The 17,882-nt window shown below is 39.3% G+C and overlaps 1 protein-coding gene across 1 annotated transcript in view; it reads right to left on the bottom strand.

Moving 5' to 3' along the window:
* Positions 1-17,882, bottom strand: part of DNAH12 (dynein axonemal heavy chain 12) — a 278,772-nt gene that overhangs the window by 138,844 nt on the left and 122,046 nt on the right. Inside the window, exons 26-30 of the mRNA XM_055273198.2 lie at positions 16,528-16,700; positions 12,029-12,181; positions 11,519-11,758; positions 10,665-10,910; positions 10,194-10,313 (exon numbers count right to left, since the gene is read on the bottom strand). Coding sequence (XP_055129173.2) covers positions 10,194-10,313; positions 10,665-10,910; positions 11,519-11,758; positions 12,029-12,181; positions 16,528-16,700 — 932 coding nt within the window. The remainder of the gene's footprint in view (positions 1-10,193; positions 10,314-10,664; positions 10,911-11,518; positions 11,759-12,028; positions 12,182-16,527; positions 16,701-17,882) is intronic.

Below are 17,882 nucleotides of genomic sequence, written 5' to 3'. Positions count from 1 at the left end.
TGGATGCAAATAAATATAAAAGAACTTAGCTTCAGAAAGGGATGATGAGCCTTTCCCAGGTAAGAACAAAGCAACAGCTATTTTCACCCTGGGGACATTTTCTAAGTCTGGACATGGTGGATATTGGATTGGGCCTGCCATAGACAGAAGGACTTAGCCAAAGTAGGAAGAAACCAATAGAGATTTTAATGGTTGTGTGGGCTTATGTGACAGATTTGAATTTGGAGGAGCCCAAATGCCAAGCTGTTTCTCCCCACCATCCACGCTTTTGCTCAGCATGTAGTGATACAAGAGACCAAGGGCTCGGCTGGAAAGACAGACAGAGAGATTTCTTTAGTCTCATAATGCTTAGATCCCAAAATCCTACTACAGGGAAGGGCCAATCATATGGCAGGACAATTCTTACTCTGAAGACATTTGAAACCAGAAATAAACTACAGCTCAATAATGCTGCAACAAAACTCTGACTTAGGTCAACTCTCAACTGAATTGATTAGCAATGCAACCTAGCTACCTGAAATAGGGGAAAAAAATCATGATTTTTCTGCAGGAAAATAATATCACCTGGCCAGGTGCGGTGGCTCAGCACTTTGGGAGGCCAAGGTGGATGAATCACCTGAAGTCAGGAGTTCAAGACCAGCCTGCCCAACATGGCAAAACCCCATCTCTACTAAACATACAAAAAATTGGCCAGGCGTGGTGGTGGGCGCCTGTAATCCCAGCTACTCGGGAGGCTGAGGCAGGAGAACTGCTTGAACCCGGGAGGTGGAGCTTGCAGTGAGCCAAGATCGCACCACTGCACTCCAGCCTGGGCAACAAGAGTGAAACTTCGTCTCAACAACAACAAACAAAAACAAAACAAAACGACAACAACAAAAACCTTAGCCTGTATAATTATTTTATACACAATGTTTAACATATAATCAAAACTTAAAGTTGGACGTCCTAACCAGAACAATCAGGCAAGAGAAAGAAAGAAAAGGCATCCAAACAGAAATAGAAGAAGTCAAACTATCTGTCTTCTCTGACAATTTGATTCTACACCCAGAAAACCTAAAAGACTCTGCCAAAAGGCTCCTGAAACTGATAAATGACTATGGTAAAGTTTCAGGAACAAAACCAATGTACACAAATCAGTAGCATTTCCACACACCAGTAACATTCAAGCTGAAAGTAAAATCAAGAATGCAATCCAGCTGGGCGCGGTGGCTCACGTTTGTAATCTCAGCACTTTGGGAGGCCGAGGCGGGTGGATCATTTGAGGTCAGAAGTTCAAGACCAGCCTGGCCAACATAGTGAAACCCCATCTCTACTAAAAATACAAAATTAGCTGGGCAGTAGTGGCATGCACCTGTAATCCCAGCTACTCCGGAGGCTGTAGTAAGCAGAGATTGCGCCACTGCACTCCAGTCTGGGCAACAGAGTGAGACTCTGTCTCAGAAAAAAAAAAAAAAAAAAGGAAAGAAATTCCATTTACAATAGACATATACACACACATACACACACACACCATAGGAATATATCTAAACAAAGAGGTGAAGATCTCTACAAGGAGAACTACAAAACACTGCTGAAAGAAATCATAGATGACACAAATCAGAGCAGAACTGAAGGAAATGGAGACACAAAAAACCCTTCAAAAAAATAATGAATCCAGAGCTGGTTTTTTGAAAAGATCAACAAAATTGATAGACAGCTAGCAAGACTAATAAAGAAGGAAAGAGAGAAGAATCAAATAGACGCAATAAAAAATGATAAAGCGGATATCACCACCGATCCCACAGAGATACAATCTACCATCAGAGAATACTACAAACACCTCTATGCAAATAAACTAGAAAATCTAGAAGAAATGGATAAATTCCTCGACATATACACCCTCCCAAGACTAAACCAGGAAGAATTTGAATCTCTGAATAGACCAATAACAGGCTCTGAAATTGTGGCAATAATCAATAGCTTACCAACCAAAAAGAGTCCAGGACCTGATGGATTCACAGCCGAATTCTACCAGAGGTACAAGGAGGAGCTGGTACCATTCCTTCTGAAACTATTCCAATCAATAGAAAAAAAGGGAATCCTCCCTAACACATTTTATGAGGCCAGCATCATCCTGATACCAAAGCCTGGCAGAGACACAACAAAAAAAGAGAATTTTAGACCAATATCCTTGATGAACATTGATGCAAAAATTCTCAATAAAATACTGGCAAACCGAATCCAGCAGCACATCAAAAAGCTTATCCACCATGATCAAGTGGGCTTCATCCCTGGGATGCAAGGCTAGTTCAACATACGCAAATCAATAAATGTCATCCAGCATATAAACAGAACCAAAGACAAAAACCACATGATTATCTCAATAGATGCAGAAAAGGCCTTTGACAAAATTTAACAACCCTTCACGCTAAAACACTCTCAATAAATTAGGTATTGATGGGACAGATCTCAAAATAATAAGAGCTATCCATGACAAACCAACAGCCAATATCATACTGAATGGGCAAAAACTGGAAGCATTCCCTTTGAAAACTGGCACAAGACAGGGATGCCCTCTCTCACCACTCCTATTCAACATAGTGTTGGAAGTTCTGGCCAGGGCAATCAGGCAGGAGAAGGAAATAAAGGGTATTCAATTAGGAAAAGAGGAAGTCAAATTGTCCCTGTTTGCAGATGACATGATTGTGTATCTAGAAAACCCCATCATCTCAGCCCAGAATCTCCTCAAGCTGATAAGCAACTTAAGCAAAGTCTCAGGATACAAAATCAATGTACAAAAATCACAAGCATTCTTGTACACCAATAACAGACAAACAGAGAGCCAAATCATGAGTGAACTCCCATTCACAATTGCTTCAAAGAGAATAAAATACCTAGGAATCCAACTTACAAGAGACGTGAAGGACCTCTTCAAGGAGAACTACAAACCACTGCTCAATGAAATAAAAGAGGATACAAACAAATGGAAGAACATTCCATGCTCATGGGTTGGAAGAATCAATATCGTGAAAATGGCCATACTGCCCAAGGTAATTTATAGATTCAATGCCATCCCCATCAAGCTACCAATGACTTTCTTCACAGAATTGGAAAAAACTACTTTAAAGTTCATATGGAACCAAAAAAGAGCCCGCATCGCCAAGTCAATCCTAAGCCAAAAGAACAAAGCTGGAGGCATCACGCTACCTGACTTCAAACTACACTACAAGGCTACAGTAACCAAAACAGCATGGTACTGGTACCACAACAGAGAGATAGATCAATGGAACAGAACAGAGCCCTCAGAAATAATGCCACATATCTACAACTATCTGATCTTTGACAAACCTGACAAAAACAAGCAATGGGGAAAGGATTCCCTATTTAATAAATGGTGCTGGGAAAACTGGCTAGCCATATGTAGAAAGCTGCAACTGGATCCCTTCCTTACACTTTACACCAAAATTAATTCAAGATGGATTAAAGACTTACATGTTAGACCTAAAACCATAAAAGCCCTAGAAGAAAACCTAGGCAATATCATTCAGGACATAGGCATGGGCAAGGACTTCATGTCTAAAGCACCAAAAGCAATGGCAACAAAAGCCAAAATTGACAAATGGGATCTAATTAAACTGAAGAGCTTCTGCACAGCAAAAGAAACTACCATCAGAGTGAACAGGCAACCTACAGAATGGGAGAAAATTTTTGCAACCTACTCATCTGACAAAGGGCTAATATCCAGAATCTACAATGAACTCAAACAAATTTACAAGAAAAAAACAAACAACCCCATCAAAAAGTGGGTGAAGGACATGAACAGACACTTCTCAAAAGAAGACATTTATGCAGCCAAAAACACATGAAAAAATGCTCATCATCACTGGCCATCAGAGAAATGCAAATCAAAACCACAATGAGATACCATCTCACGCCAGTTAGAACAGCCATCATTAAAAAGTCAGGAAACAACAGGTGCTGGAGAGGATGTGGAGAAATAGGAACACTTTTACACTGTTGGTGGGACTGTAAACTAGTTCAACCATTGTGGAAGACAGTGTGGCGATTCCTCAGGGATCTAGAACTAGAAATACCATTTGACCCAGCCATCCCATTACTGGGTATATACCCAAAGGACTATAAATCATGCTGCTATAAAGACACATGCACACGTATGTTTGTTGCGGCACTATTCATAATAGCAAAGACTTGGAACCAACCCAAATGTCCAACAACGATAGACTGGATTAAGAAAATGTGGCACATATACACCATGGAATACTATGCAGCCATAAAAAATGATGAGTTCATGTCCTTTGTAGGGACATAGATGAAACTGGAAAACATCATTCTCAGTAAACTATCACAAGGACAAAAAACCAAACACCGCATGTTCTCACTCATAGGTGGGAATTGAACAATGAGAACACATGGACACAGGAAGGGGAACATCACACTCCGGGGACTGTTGTGGGGTAGGGAGAGGGGGGAGGGACAGCATTAGGAGATATACCTAATGCTAAATGAGGAGTTAATGGGTGCAGCACACCAACATGGCACATGGATACATATGTAACAAACCTGCACATTGTGCACATGTACCCTAAAACTTAAAGTATAATAATAATAATTAAAAAAAAAAAGAAAAACATTCCATGCTCATGGATTGGAAGAATCAATATTGTTAAAATGGCCATGCTGCCCAATGCAATCTACGGATTCAATGCTATTCCTATCAAGCTACCAAGATTACTTTTCACAGAACTAGAAAAAAATTATTCTAAAATTCAGATGGAACCAAAAAGGAGCCTGAATAGCCAAAGCAATCCTAAGCAAAAAGAACAAAGCCAGAGGAATCACATTACCCAACTTCAAACTATAAGATTATAGTAACCAAAACTGTATGGTACTGGTACAAAAATAGCGACACAGACCAATTGAATGATTAAAGAACCCAGAAATAAAGCTGCACACCTACAGCCACCTGATCCTCAACAAAGTAGACAAAAGCAATGGCAAAAAGACTCCCTATTCAATCCATAGTGGTAGGATGGCTTGCTAGCCATATATAGAAGAATTATTGAACCCCTACCTTTCACCACATACAAAAATTCACTCAATATGGACTGAAAAGTTAAGATCTCAAACTGTAAGAATCCTAGAAGAAAACCTAGGAATCACCATTCTGGATATTGGCCTTGGGAAGGAATTTATGACTAAGTCCTCAAAAGCAATTGCTACAAAAACAAAAATTGACCAGTGGGACCTATTTAAACTAGAGACCTTCTGCATGGCAAAATAAACTGCCAACAGAAAAAACAACAACCTACAGAATGGGAGAAAATATTCACAAATTATGCATCCAGCAAAGGTCTAATATCCAGAATTGATAAGGAACTTAAGCAATTGAACAGGAAAAAAACATTTAAAAATGGGCAAAGGATATGAACAGACACTTCTCAAAAGACATGCAAGCAGCCAACAAATATATGAAAAAATGTTCAACATCACTAATCGTCAGAGAAATGCAAATCAAAAATACAATGAGATACCATCTCATACAAGTCAGAATGGCTATTACTAAAAAGTTAAGAACAACAGATGCTGGCAAGGCTGCAGAGAAAAGGGAATGCTCATATGCTGTTGGTAGGAATGCAAATTAGTTCAGCCACCATGGAAAGCAGTTTAGAGATTTCTCAAAAAACTTAAAACAGAACTACCATTTGACCCAGGAATCCCATTACTGGGTATATATCCAAAAGAAAATAAATTGTTCTACCAAAGAGACATATGCATGCATTATGTTTACCACAGCACTATTCACAATAGCAAAGACATGGAATCAACCTAGGTGCCCATCAACAGTAGATTGAATAAAGCAAATGTACATATATACCATTGAATACCTTGCAGCCATAAGAAAGAACAAAATCATGTCCTTTGCAGCAACATGGATATAGCTGGAGGCCACTCTTCTAAGCAAATTCACACAGGAACAGGAAACCAAATACTGCATGTTCTCACTTATAAGTGGTAGGCAAACACTGGGTACTCATGAACATAATAATGGCAACAACAGACACTGGGGACTACTAAGGGGAAGAAAGAGGGAAGGGAACAAGGGCTGAAAAACTAACTATTGGGTACTATGCTCAGTACCTGGGTGATGGGATTAATAATACCTCAAACTTCAGCATCATGATTATGCCCATGAAACAAACCTGCACATGTACCCCTTGACTCTAAAAGTTGAAATTCCTTTAAAAATAAATAAATAGGCCGGGGAGTAGTGGCTCATGCCTGTAATTCCAGCACTTTGGGAGGCCAAGGTGAGTGGATGGGTTGAGCCCAGGAGTTCAAGACCAGCCTGAGCAACATAATACGACCTCCTTTCTACTAAAAATACAAAAAATTAGCCAGGTGTGGTGGTACATGCCTGTAGTCCCAGCTACTCAGAAGGCTGATGTAGGAGGATTGCTTGAGCCCAGGAGTTGGAGGCTGCCGTGAGCCATGACTGCACTGCTGTACTCCAGCCTGGGTAACAGAGCAAGACCCTAACTCTAAATAGTCACTTCATAACAGAACCAAAAAAATAACGAAGTCATGAGTAATAGCTGATGACCAAGAGAAAAAACAGTAAACAAACTCATAGATGACCCAGATGTCATAATTAACAGATAAGAACTTGAAAGAATAGATCACAAGATAGAAAAAATAGAAGAAGAAATATAGAACTTTAGCAGAAAAGAGAAATATCTAAAAACCAATTGGATACAACTAGAACTAAAAAAATCAAAATATGTGAAATTAAGAATTCATTGAATGGGCTTATCAGCAAACTGGACAAAGCCAAAGAAAGAACCACTAACCTTGAAGATAGGTCAGTTAGAAAGTATCCGAACTACAGAGAGAGAGTAATGAAAAACAAAAGAAAAAAAAAAGAGCCATGAGAGACACATGAAACTATATAGCATGGTCTAATATACATGTCACTGAAGTTCCGGAAGGAGAGAGGAGAAAAAATCAGGGCATAAAAACATATAAAAAGATAATTACTGAAAATTTTCTGGCTGAGTACAGTGGCTCATGCCTGTACACAGCTCTTTAGGAGGCTGCTTGAGCCCAGAGCTTGATACCACCCTGAGCAACAAAGTAAAACCTTGTCTCTACGAAAATTAAAATAATTAGTTGGGTGTGGTGGCACGTGCCTGTAGTCCCAGCTACTTGGGAGGCTGAGGCGGGAGAATTGCTTGAGCCCAGGAGCTTGACACTGCAGTGAGCTATGATCATGCCACTGCACTCCAGCCTGGGTGAAAGTGAGACCCTGTCTTTAAAAAAAGAAAAGAAAATTTTCTGGCAAAACACATCAACACACAGATTCAAGCAGCATAGCAAATCCCAGGCAATAAAGTACAAAACAAAACTAGGCACATAGTCAAACTGCTCAAAACCAAAAAAGAAAAAGAAAAAATATTAAAACAGCCAGAGGAGCATGAATAAGAAAAATGCCTGACTTCTAAGCACAACACTGAAAGGCAGGAGTCAATGAATAACATCTTTAAATGCTGGGGGCGGGGCAGGGTGGGGAGGAGATGCCTTGCCAATCTAGAATTCTATATCCATGAAAATATTCTTCAGAAATAAAGATTAAATAAAGACATTTTCAGACAGACAAAAGGTGAGGGAATTTGTTGCCAGAAGACCCACATACACACAAATATTAAAGGAAGTTTTTTAGGTTAAAAATAAAAGATCCCAAATGAAAACATATATCTGCTGGAAAGAATAAAAGCACTAGAAAGAGTAGTGTAAAAGGCTTTTTTTTTTTCAAATACTAATACTTAAAGCAGGAAATAATAACAATGTATTGTGGTGTTTACAAAATATATAGAAGTAAAATATATGACAACAATAGCACAATGGGCAGGAGTGAGTGGATAATCAAACTATACCATTTAAGGTGCTTATATTTTTTGTCAACTGGTAAAATACTAACTGTAAAGTTGTAATAAGCCAAGGATATATACTGCAACCTATGGAGTGATCACTAAGGTAACACTATAAAGCCAATGGAGAAGATAAAATGGAGTGATAAACATTTTTTGAAATCCCAAAGAAGTCAGTAAAACAAATACAAAACACATTAAAAAGCAAGATGGCAATTTAGCACTATTTTTCCAACTGGAATCTACAGATTTATTGCTGTATTCATAAGGGTACATAAGAGTTCTTCAAGAAAATATTAAAAGTTTGTGTTTTCATTTTGGTGTTTAAAAATCATATTAGCATATCCTGGATCATCTTGATAGTCACCTTAACCTGCCATAAAATGCATATTAGTATTTGAGCATAAGAATTTAAAAAACAGACAAAAAAATAAAGATGCCTTTAAATTAAGTGATCTCTTAATGATTTGACAGCTCAAACAAAAAGATTCTGCAGTCATAATAGTAAAGAGAAGACATGGAAGAATTGAATCATCACTTGGCAAAAGGTGGTTTATGAACACTGGACTCAAGAGAATCTTCACTGTACATTTCACAATAGAAATTCCCATAAAGTAACAAGTTAGTTTCAGCCATATATCACCTATTTCATTAATTGTATTAAATTGAATTTGAGATTGTTTTGTTTGTAACGTTATTTATTATTTTTATTTTAAGACAGAGTCTTGCTCTGTCGCCCAGGCTGGAATGCAATGGCGCAATCTCAGCTCACTGCAACCTCCTCCTCCTGGGTTCAAGCAATTCTCCTGTCTCATCCTTCCAAGAAGCTGGGACTACAGGTGTGCACCACCATGCCCTGCTAATTTTTGTATTTTTAGTAGAGACAGGGTTTCACCATGTTGGCCAGGCTGGTCTCAAACTCCTGACCCCAGGTGATCCACCTGTCTCGGCCTCCCAAAGTGCTGGGATTATAGGTGTGAGCCACCACACCTGGCCTGTAATTAATTTTAAATTGTATTCTGGTTTTCTATAACAGCTATAAGCAGCAGATAAGTATATATATTTAAGCTTCATTATAATATGTATAATTTACATGAAGTTGGAAACGCGAGTGGTTTGTGTCTTATTTTTGTTATTTTAAATTTTTAATTGACAAAAAATTTTATATATTCAAGGTGCAACATGATGATTTGATAAACATATACATTATATAATGATTACCACAATCTAATTAACATATTCATCACTACCCATAGTTACTGTGTGTTTGTGTTAAGGACCATTTCCTTTAAAAAAAAAAAAAAAAAGTGAGTGTATTACCTAAATTTGACAAACAAAGCCTTATTATGTTACCTATAGGATGTTTACTACTTTCATTTCTATCTAATAAAATACACAATAGTATTTAGTATGCAATACTATATATTACACATTAGTGTAATACACTATTACAGTATGCATGCTATTATAAATCACAAGATAGAAAATAAAGTATTTTTTCTCGGCCAGGCACGGTGGCTCACACCTGTGATCCCAGCACTTTGGGAGGCCAAGCCTGGCAGATCACCTGAGGCTGGGAGTTCAAGACCAGCCTGCCCAACATGGAGAAACCCTATCTCTACTAAAAATACAAAATTAGCTGGGTGTGGTGGCGCTTGCCTGTAATCCCAGCTACTTGGGAGGCTGAGGCAGGAGAATTGTTTGAACCCAGGAGGCAGAGCTTGCAATGAGCCGCGATCGCGCCATTGCACTCCAACCTGGGCAACAAGAGCAAAACTCTGTCTCCAAAAACAATAATAATTATAATAAAATAAAATAATAATAATACTTATTCTCTTACAAAGAACTTTTTTTTTTTTTTTGGAGACTGAGTCTCGCTCTGTCTACCAGGCTGGAGTACAGTGGTGGGACACCACCATGCCTGGCTAATTTTTTGTATTTTTAGTGGAGACAGGTTTTCGCCATATTGGCCAGGTTGGTCTCAAACTCCTGACCTCAGGTGATCCACCCGTCTCACCCTCCCAAAGTCCTGGGATTACAGGTGTGAACCACCGTGCCTGGCCTGTTTAACCTGAATCTTGACAGGTTAACCCTGGTATCATATAATAGAAGGTACTCAAATTTACTGATTGTTATTAACTAAAGTGGTCAAAATAGGGGATTTTCCTCCAAACAGAACAATTTCACTCATTAATAAATCTTGGTAAACAACTGAGTCATCAGATGAATTTATTATGCCAAATAAGTCATTCTCATGGGTTTACTTACGTGATAGTCAGCTTCAGGAAGTTTAATGCCAGGAAATAAGTCACTAGTTATTCCATTAAATAAAGGTATATCATGTGATAAAAACTTTGGTTCATTTACATCTTTAATTGACCGAAGAAGCTAAAATTACCCAAAAAGTACAATGTAAGTTAGTTGCCAGCAGTTGCAACCCCACTTCTCCCTCCCCGCCCCGCCCTGCCCCACCCCACTCCCCTGGCTAAAAGTCAAAGTTTATTTTACATTGCTCTACGGAATCCCTATAATAAAAAGCCAATACTATGCTTATCAAACTAAAAAGTCTTTATATTCATATGAAGTATAACAACATAACCCAAAAAACTATCATTTCAACCTCTTATGAAAAGACAAAGCACAACCCTCTCAAGTGCCTATTTGTAGTTCCTGATTAACCTCACTAAAGAAAATTATCTTTCTACTGAAACTTTCCCAATGTGTATATTTAATACTTACAAGTATATCTTCATTTTCATTTGGGTATTTTAGTTTTAGATTGCCAGCAGCCACTAAAACGGCTTTTACTGCTCTCATTCCGTAGTCATAATGAAATTGCGATGAGAGCTGCTCTGAGCAAAGCCTATAGGTCATTACTATTTTCACAGACAGAGGTTTTGCATTCAAAAATCCATAAGAGTAGAGGGAGATTTCTGCTATAAGGGCATAGTTTGGAACCATCATAGCCACTGTTCTAAAAAGAACCTGAAGTATAAAATAAATGAAATATATTAGTACATAAATGAAGCTGTTTTTAAGCTGAGCATAAGCATTCAAAAGTGTGGTGTTGTCAAGTTTATTCTCCAAATGCAGCACCTTTTTCTAAATTCTAATTTTTTCAGTAGTACTTTTAATATTTTTATGCAGTTAGTATTTTTTTCGATGTCTAAAAAAGTTTTGGGAGGGAAATTACAATTTTATGGAAAAAAATCATTTTGAATGGATTATGCTGGGTTTTTTTAATTCACAAACTTACACTCTTAAAAAATACTGGCTGGGTACAGTGGCTCACGCCTGTAATCCCAGCAATTTGGGAGGCTGAGGCGGGCGAATCATGAGGTCAGGAGATCGAGACCATTCTGGCTAACACGGTGAAACCCCGTCTCTACTAAAAATACAAAAAATTAGCCAGGCGTAGTGGCACATGCCTCTAGTCCCAGCTACTCGGGAGGCTGAGGCAAGAGAGTTGCTTGAACCCGGGAGGTGGAGGTTGCAGTGAGCCGAGATCGTGCCACTGCACTCCAGCCTAGGCAATAGAGCGAGACTCTGTCTCAAAAATATAAATAAATAAATAAATAAATAAATAATATTACCTTAAGATTGTCTGGCAATTCAGAGCGTCCTGCATAGCCGGGATTCATGGTAATAGCTACAAAACAATTTGGATTGAGCTTAAGTTCTGTCCCTTCAAAAACAAACACATCCAACTTCTGCTGAATAGCTCTCTGAATGCAAAGGATCTGTTGAGCTACCACTGACAACACTTCCAACTCAATTCGATTGAATTCATCAAAGCAAGCCCAAGCACCAGAAGAAGCCAATCCTTTAAAAAACTAAGGACAAAGCAAAAAGGAAAGTGATTTTTTTTCTCGGGAAAGGATATCATCTCTTAAAACAAATATTTCACATTTTAAGTCAGAATTGAAAGTTAAATTTAGCAAAAGTTCCAAGGATAAAAACAATGTCTTTACTCCTAAAATGAAAGTCCAAGTAATATTCAAACCACATTCATATGTTTAAACATGAGTTTGCTTCCATTTATCCAATTAGACCTAGCTCTAAGTTTGTAACATTTAATATTATTGATTCAGCAATTTAACTACCTTTCCCATTGCTAGATAATCTAGCCCATCAGAACAGTTGAACACCACACACTGTACAGCAAGAGCTTTAGCCAAGTCCTTGGTGGTTTCAGTTTTTCCTGTGCCTGCTGGCCCCTCTGGAGCACCTCCAAGGTTTAAATAGAAAGCACCTATCTGAAATGAAAAATACATGTGAAAAGAAATCCATGCTTAAATTTAAAAAAAACAACAGACACTTGTTTACCAAATGGATTGAGTCTGTTCTGTAGCTTCAGAGAAGCCATTATATAATTACATTGTTCAGTTAATTTTTAGCACAAATTTTTCTAGCTGCACAAAGAGAAAGCATTTTAAAATGTTCAAAAAAGTGAAAATGTATGAAAACTTCCTTGTCTTCTGACACTTTCATAGGTATCCCATTTGCCTTTAAAAACAAAGAAAATCTAGCCTTGTGGAGGTAAAATTAGTTCAGGAAGGTTTTAATTAGAAGTGGTTGTGGAGGACAATAATGACACGTTCTGGATGGCTCGCTGCAAAGGGGGTAAAACACCAGAAAGTGAGAGCTATAAATGGCACCCATCATTAGGAAAAGAAATAGATGACCTATTATATAATTTTGTCTATGATTTGCCTGGCTATTGCCTTTTACTCTTGGTATGTTCTCCATTTTCTATGTTCCCATAAAACTGTTCTATGCTTCTCTTACCGGTTGTATCACTTTCTACCTTGTATTCTACTTAATTACATACATTCTTTTTTTCTCATCAATTAGTCTTTAAAGTGCTTAATGACAGTATCAGCAGTATTTGAATTATTCCTGGGTCCCCACAATGACTGGAATAGTGGCTGGAAACTTTTAGAAACATAAATTACAGTCTGCTCTAACTATGGAGTCTGTTTCATGGGAGTTTCAAGTTTAATTTCTTTTAGAAAAAGTAGGGCTAAGTGACCAAGGCTGTGCATATAATGGGGACAGGGGGAATAAGAGAACTCTGTAGTTTGCTCTTAATTTTGCTATGACCCTAAAACTGCTCAAAAAAAGGTCTATTTTTAAAAATAAGTAAACCACAAAATGATAAATATTTTTACTTTATTTTAAAAATCCAAGAGAGACAGCTAGTGTAAAAATACAGTATCAGTGATATTTCATCCATTTTATTTTGTTTTTTGAGACAGGGTCTCGCTCTATTGCCCAGGCTGGAGTGCAGTGGTGAGATCTTGACTAGGTGCACCTCTGCCTCCTGGGCTCAAGCAACCCTCCCACCTCAGCCTCCCGAGTAGCTAGGACTACAGGTGTATGCCACCACACTCAGTTTGTTTTTTGTATTTTTAGTACAGAAGAGGTCTCACTATGTTGCCCAAGCTGGTCTCAAACTCCTGAGCTCAAGCAATCCTCCTGCCTTAGTCTCCCAAAGTCCTGGGATTATAGGCGTGAGCTACCACACCTGGCCAACCTATTTTAAATTTATTATGGATGCCATATTGTTAATGCCCATTAACTTGATTGCTGAAAACCTCAGGTTCTTCAATTTTAAGAAAATGTTCACAAACATGTTCCCTTTATTATGAATAATAAATATACTAGGAGACTTTTTCTCAGTGTCTAGTGTTGTATTCAAGTGTTTAATATGATCCCAGGTGGGCACAGTGGCTCAGGCCTATAATCCCAACACTTTGGGAGGCATAGGCAGGTGGATCACTTGAGGTCAGGAGTTCAAGACCAGCCTGGCCAACATGGTGAAACCCTGTCTCTACTAAAAATACAAAAATCAGCCAGGTACGGTGGCACATGCCTGTAATCCCAGCTACTTGGGAGGCTGAGGCAGGAGAATCACTTGAACCTAGGAGGTGGAGTTTGCAGTGAGCCAAGATCGCACCACTGCACTCCAGCCTGGGTGACAGAGTGAGACTGTCTCAATTAAAAAAAAAAAAAAAAGGTGACCCAGTGAGGTGGCTCATGCCTGTAATCCCAGCACTTTGGGAAGCCAAGGTGGGCAGATCACCTGAGGTAGGGAGTTTGAGACCAGCCTGAATAACATGGAGAAACCCTGTCTCTACTAAAAATACAAAATTAGCTGGGTGTGGTGGCACATGCCTGTAATCCTAGCTACTTGGGAGGCTGAGGCAGGAGAATCGCTTGAAGCGGGGAGGTGGAGGTTGTGGTAAGCCAAGATTGCGCCATTGCACTCCAGCCTGGACAATAAGAGCGAAACTCCATCTCAAAAAGTGTTGAATATGATTCTGATTTTTACAACTCAAAGTTGTTAGCCTCCACCTTACAAGCATATCACAGCTTCTGACTTCACAGAGGTAATAGATATGACATCCTATCTTGAAATTCATCTGCTCAAAAAATATTTAGGGATAACTGTGTCCTTGTTCAGCACTAGAATAGAGAACAAGACAGACATAGGTCCTGCCCGCAGGCAGCTACTCGAGAAAATAAAGGGTTTGGTGAAATCTCTTCTCCTAGACCCATTGTTGCCCTACCCAGAGCCCCTTTACCCAGCCATTGCATTCATCCCCCATTTGCTGTGTGAGTTGCAAATAGTTCACAGCTGCTCTTTTCTCCTTATCAGCAAGAAAATGCCTGAAAGCTTACTCATATCCCTGCCCCAGGGGTGACCCTTCGTCAATGACATTAAACGGGTACAAAAGTCAGACCCTGCTGCTTTGAAGTGGAATGACTCATGCCATTCATGCTTCAGAGCGCCCTGTGAGATCAGGCTACAATTGTACATCTGTTGAAACCACATCTTTGCTTAGCTTTTTACGGTCCCATCCTGCTGTCCTTATTTCCCTACAGGTTTTTACTAAGAACATTACCTAATAAATCCTTTGCACAAGAATTGCCACTTCATTTCTGCTTTAACATAACTCATTCGAAGACACTTTAATTTCACTTACTCAGCACAGGTAGAGTGGTACTTCTTGATGCTCCTTCTCAATTCCCGTAGATAGGGTTGCCAGATTTACCAAATAAAAATACAGAATGCCCAGTTAAATTTTATTTCAGATAACGGCCAGGCCCAGTGGCTCATGTCTGCAATCCCAGCACTTTGGAAGGCTGAGGCAGGCAGATGGCTTGAGCCCAGGAGTTCAAGACCAGCTTGGGCAAGCAACATGGCTGAAACCCCATCTCTACTAAAAAAAAAACACAAAAATTGGCCGGGTGTGGTGGCATCCGCCTGTAGTCCCAGCTACTTAGGAGGCTGAGGTAGGAGGATCTCCTTGAGCCCAGGAGGCAGAGGTTGCAATGAGCCATGATGGCACCACTGCATTCCAGCCTGGGTGGCAGAGCGAGATTCTGTCTCAGAACAAAACCAAACAAACAAAAAATTCTGTTACAGTGGGTAGCTAGTGAGGTACGAGCAGAGCCGGAGAGCGCTCCCCATCCCACACACACCAGGAGTGTCCAGTGACCATCAGGTGATGGTCAGGGGTTGTTAACTATCTCTCTAAAGTAATAATTGGTCACAGCTGGTGCCAGGGATGGGCCAGCTCCCAACAAATAGAAAACACCTGAAACTGATGATCAGCAGTTTTCCCCATAAGATCTCAGGAGTTGGGTGAGTGGGGAGAAGTAATGCAAGACCCAGGAAGTATGCCAATGTATAAAAGTCAAAAGGTCAAGCTGCGTACTTGATCTCTCAAGTCACTCACCTGGGCCTCCTTGAAGTGTACTTTACTCCCTTTCGTTCCTGCTCTAACGCTTCTTAATGAACTTTTGCTCCTGCTCTAAACCTTGCCTCAGTCTCTTTCTGGCTTATGCCCCTCAGTCGAACTCTTTCTTCTGAGGAGGTAAGAATTGAGGTTGCTGCAGTCTCGTACCGATACAGATATGCTCCACTGGTAACATATTTTGGTGCCATGTGACTTGGGTAATTTCCACTGCTACCATTCAGATAAACAATGGATAATTTATTAGTGTAAGTATGTCCCATGCAATATTTGGGACATATTTACTTATGTTAAAAAATTATTTGTTGCTTGTCTGAAATTCAAATTTACCTGGGAATCCTGTATTTTATCCGGCAACCACATTCCCAGGGTTTTTATAGTTACAGCTCTGTCCTCCATAGCTTCAGCTCTGGATCTCAGGTCTCAGCACCACCCCCATACATTTCATCTCTCCATCCTATTTAACAGCACTAATTTGGTGTCCTAAGGCCCAAATGTACTTTTCTCATCTTCCTGTCATCTCTCCCAAGACTCCACTGCAAAAACTGATACCATTTTCCAAAGCTCCAGTTTTGTCATTATATTGTCAATACTTTCCTCTTTCTAATTACCCTCAATCGGAGTGACTCACAACTTTCATATGATAAAGTTCAAACACTCTTGTATGCTACAGAAGCACCCAGAAGTAAATATTCACTATTATAATTTTGCATAAAGAGAATTTGGGATTAGAAAGGGATAATTGTATTCAACTACTGCAGGTGAGACAAGTGAGAAAAGATGACGCTACAGCAAAAAGTAATTGTTAATGTGTGAATTAAGATAATTTAAATGCATACCAGCGTTCTGTAACACCTGTCAGTTAGAGGCGTAATGACAAGTCGAGGTGAGTTACCAAGATATTCATAAGCATATTTTACATTACAATTAATGATACGAACTCGGGCATTCTCATTTTCCCAATAATATCGGAGCTGAGCAAGCCACTGGAAATCTGTATCATGTGAGACACCTAGAAAAAATAAAGTAAACATGAAGTCCTTGCCCACGCCTATGTCCTGAATGGTATTGCCTAGGTTTTCTTGTAGGATTTTAATGGTTTTAGGTCTAACATATAAGTCTTTAATCCATCTTGAATTAATTTTTGTATAAGGTGTAAGGAAGGGATCCAGTTGCAGCTTTCTACATGTGGCTAGCCAGTTTTCCCAGCACCATTTATTAAATAGGGAATCCTTTCCCCATTTCTTGTTTTTGTCAGGTTTGTCAAAGATCAGATAGTTGTAGCTATGTGGCATCATTTCTGAGGGCTCTGTTCTGTTCCATTGATCTATGTCTCTGTTGTGGTACCAGTACCATGCTGTTTTGGTTACTGTAGCCTTGTAGTATAGTTTAAAGTCAGGTAGCGTGATGCCTCCAGCTTTGTTCTTTTGGCTTAGGATTGACTTGGCGATGCGGGCTCTTTTTTGGTTCCATATGAACTTTAAAGTAGTTTTTTCCAATTCTGTGAAGAAAGTCATTGGTAGCTTGATGGGGATGGCATTGAATCTATAAATTACCTTGGGCAGTATGGCCATTTTCACGATATTGATTCTTCCAACCCATGAGCATGGAATGTTCTTCCATTTGTTTGTATCCTCTTTTATTTCATTGAGCAGTGGTTTGTAGTTCTCCTTGAAGAGGTCCTTCACATCCCTTGTAAGTTGGATTCCTAGGTATTTTATTCTCTTTGAAGCAATTGTGAATGGGAGTTCACTCATGATTTGGCTCTCTGTTTGTCTGTTATTGGTGTACAAGAATGCTTGTGATTTTTGTACATTAATTTTGTATCCTGAGACTTTGCTGAAGTTGCTAATCAGCTTAAGGAGATTTTGGGCTGAGACAATGGGGTTTTCTAGATATACAATCATGTCATCTGCAAACAGGGACAATTTGACTTCCTCTTTTCCTAATTGAATACCCTTTATTTCCTTCTCCTGCCTGATTGCTCTGGCCAGAACTTCCAGCACTATGTTGAATAGGAGCGGTGAGAGAGGGCATCCCTGTCTTGTGCCAGTTTTCAGAGGGAATGCTTCCAGTTTTTGCCCATTCAGTATGATATTGGCTGTGGGTTTGTTGTAGATAGCTGTTATTATTTTGAGATACGACCCATCAATACCTAATTTATTGAGAGTTTTTAGCATGCAGGGTTGTTGAA

Source organism: Symphalangus syndactylus, chromosome 1 (genome assembly GCF_028878055.3).
Source record: "Symphalangus syndactylus isolate Jambi chromosome 1, NHGRI_mSymSyn1-v2.1_pri, whole genome shotgun sequence".
Classification (NCBI taxonomy): Eukaryota; Metazoa; Chordata; class Mammalia; order Primates; family Hylobatidae; genus Symphalangus; species Symphalangus syndactylus.
This window is presented reverse-complemented; position numbering and strand designations above follow the sequence as displayed.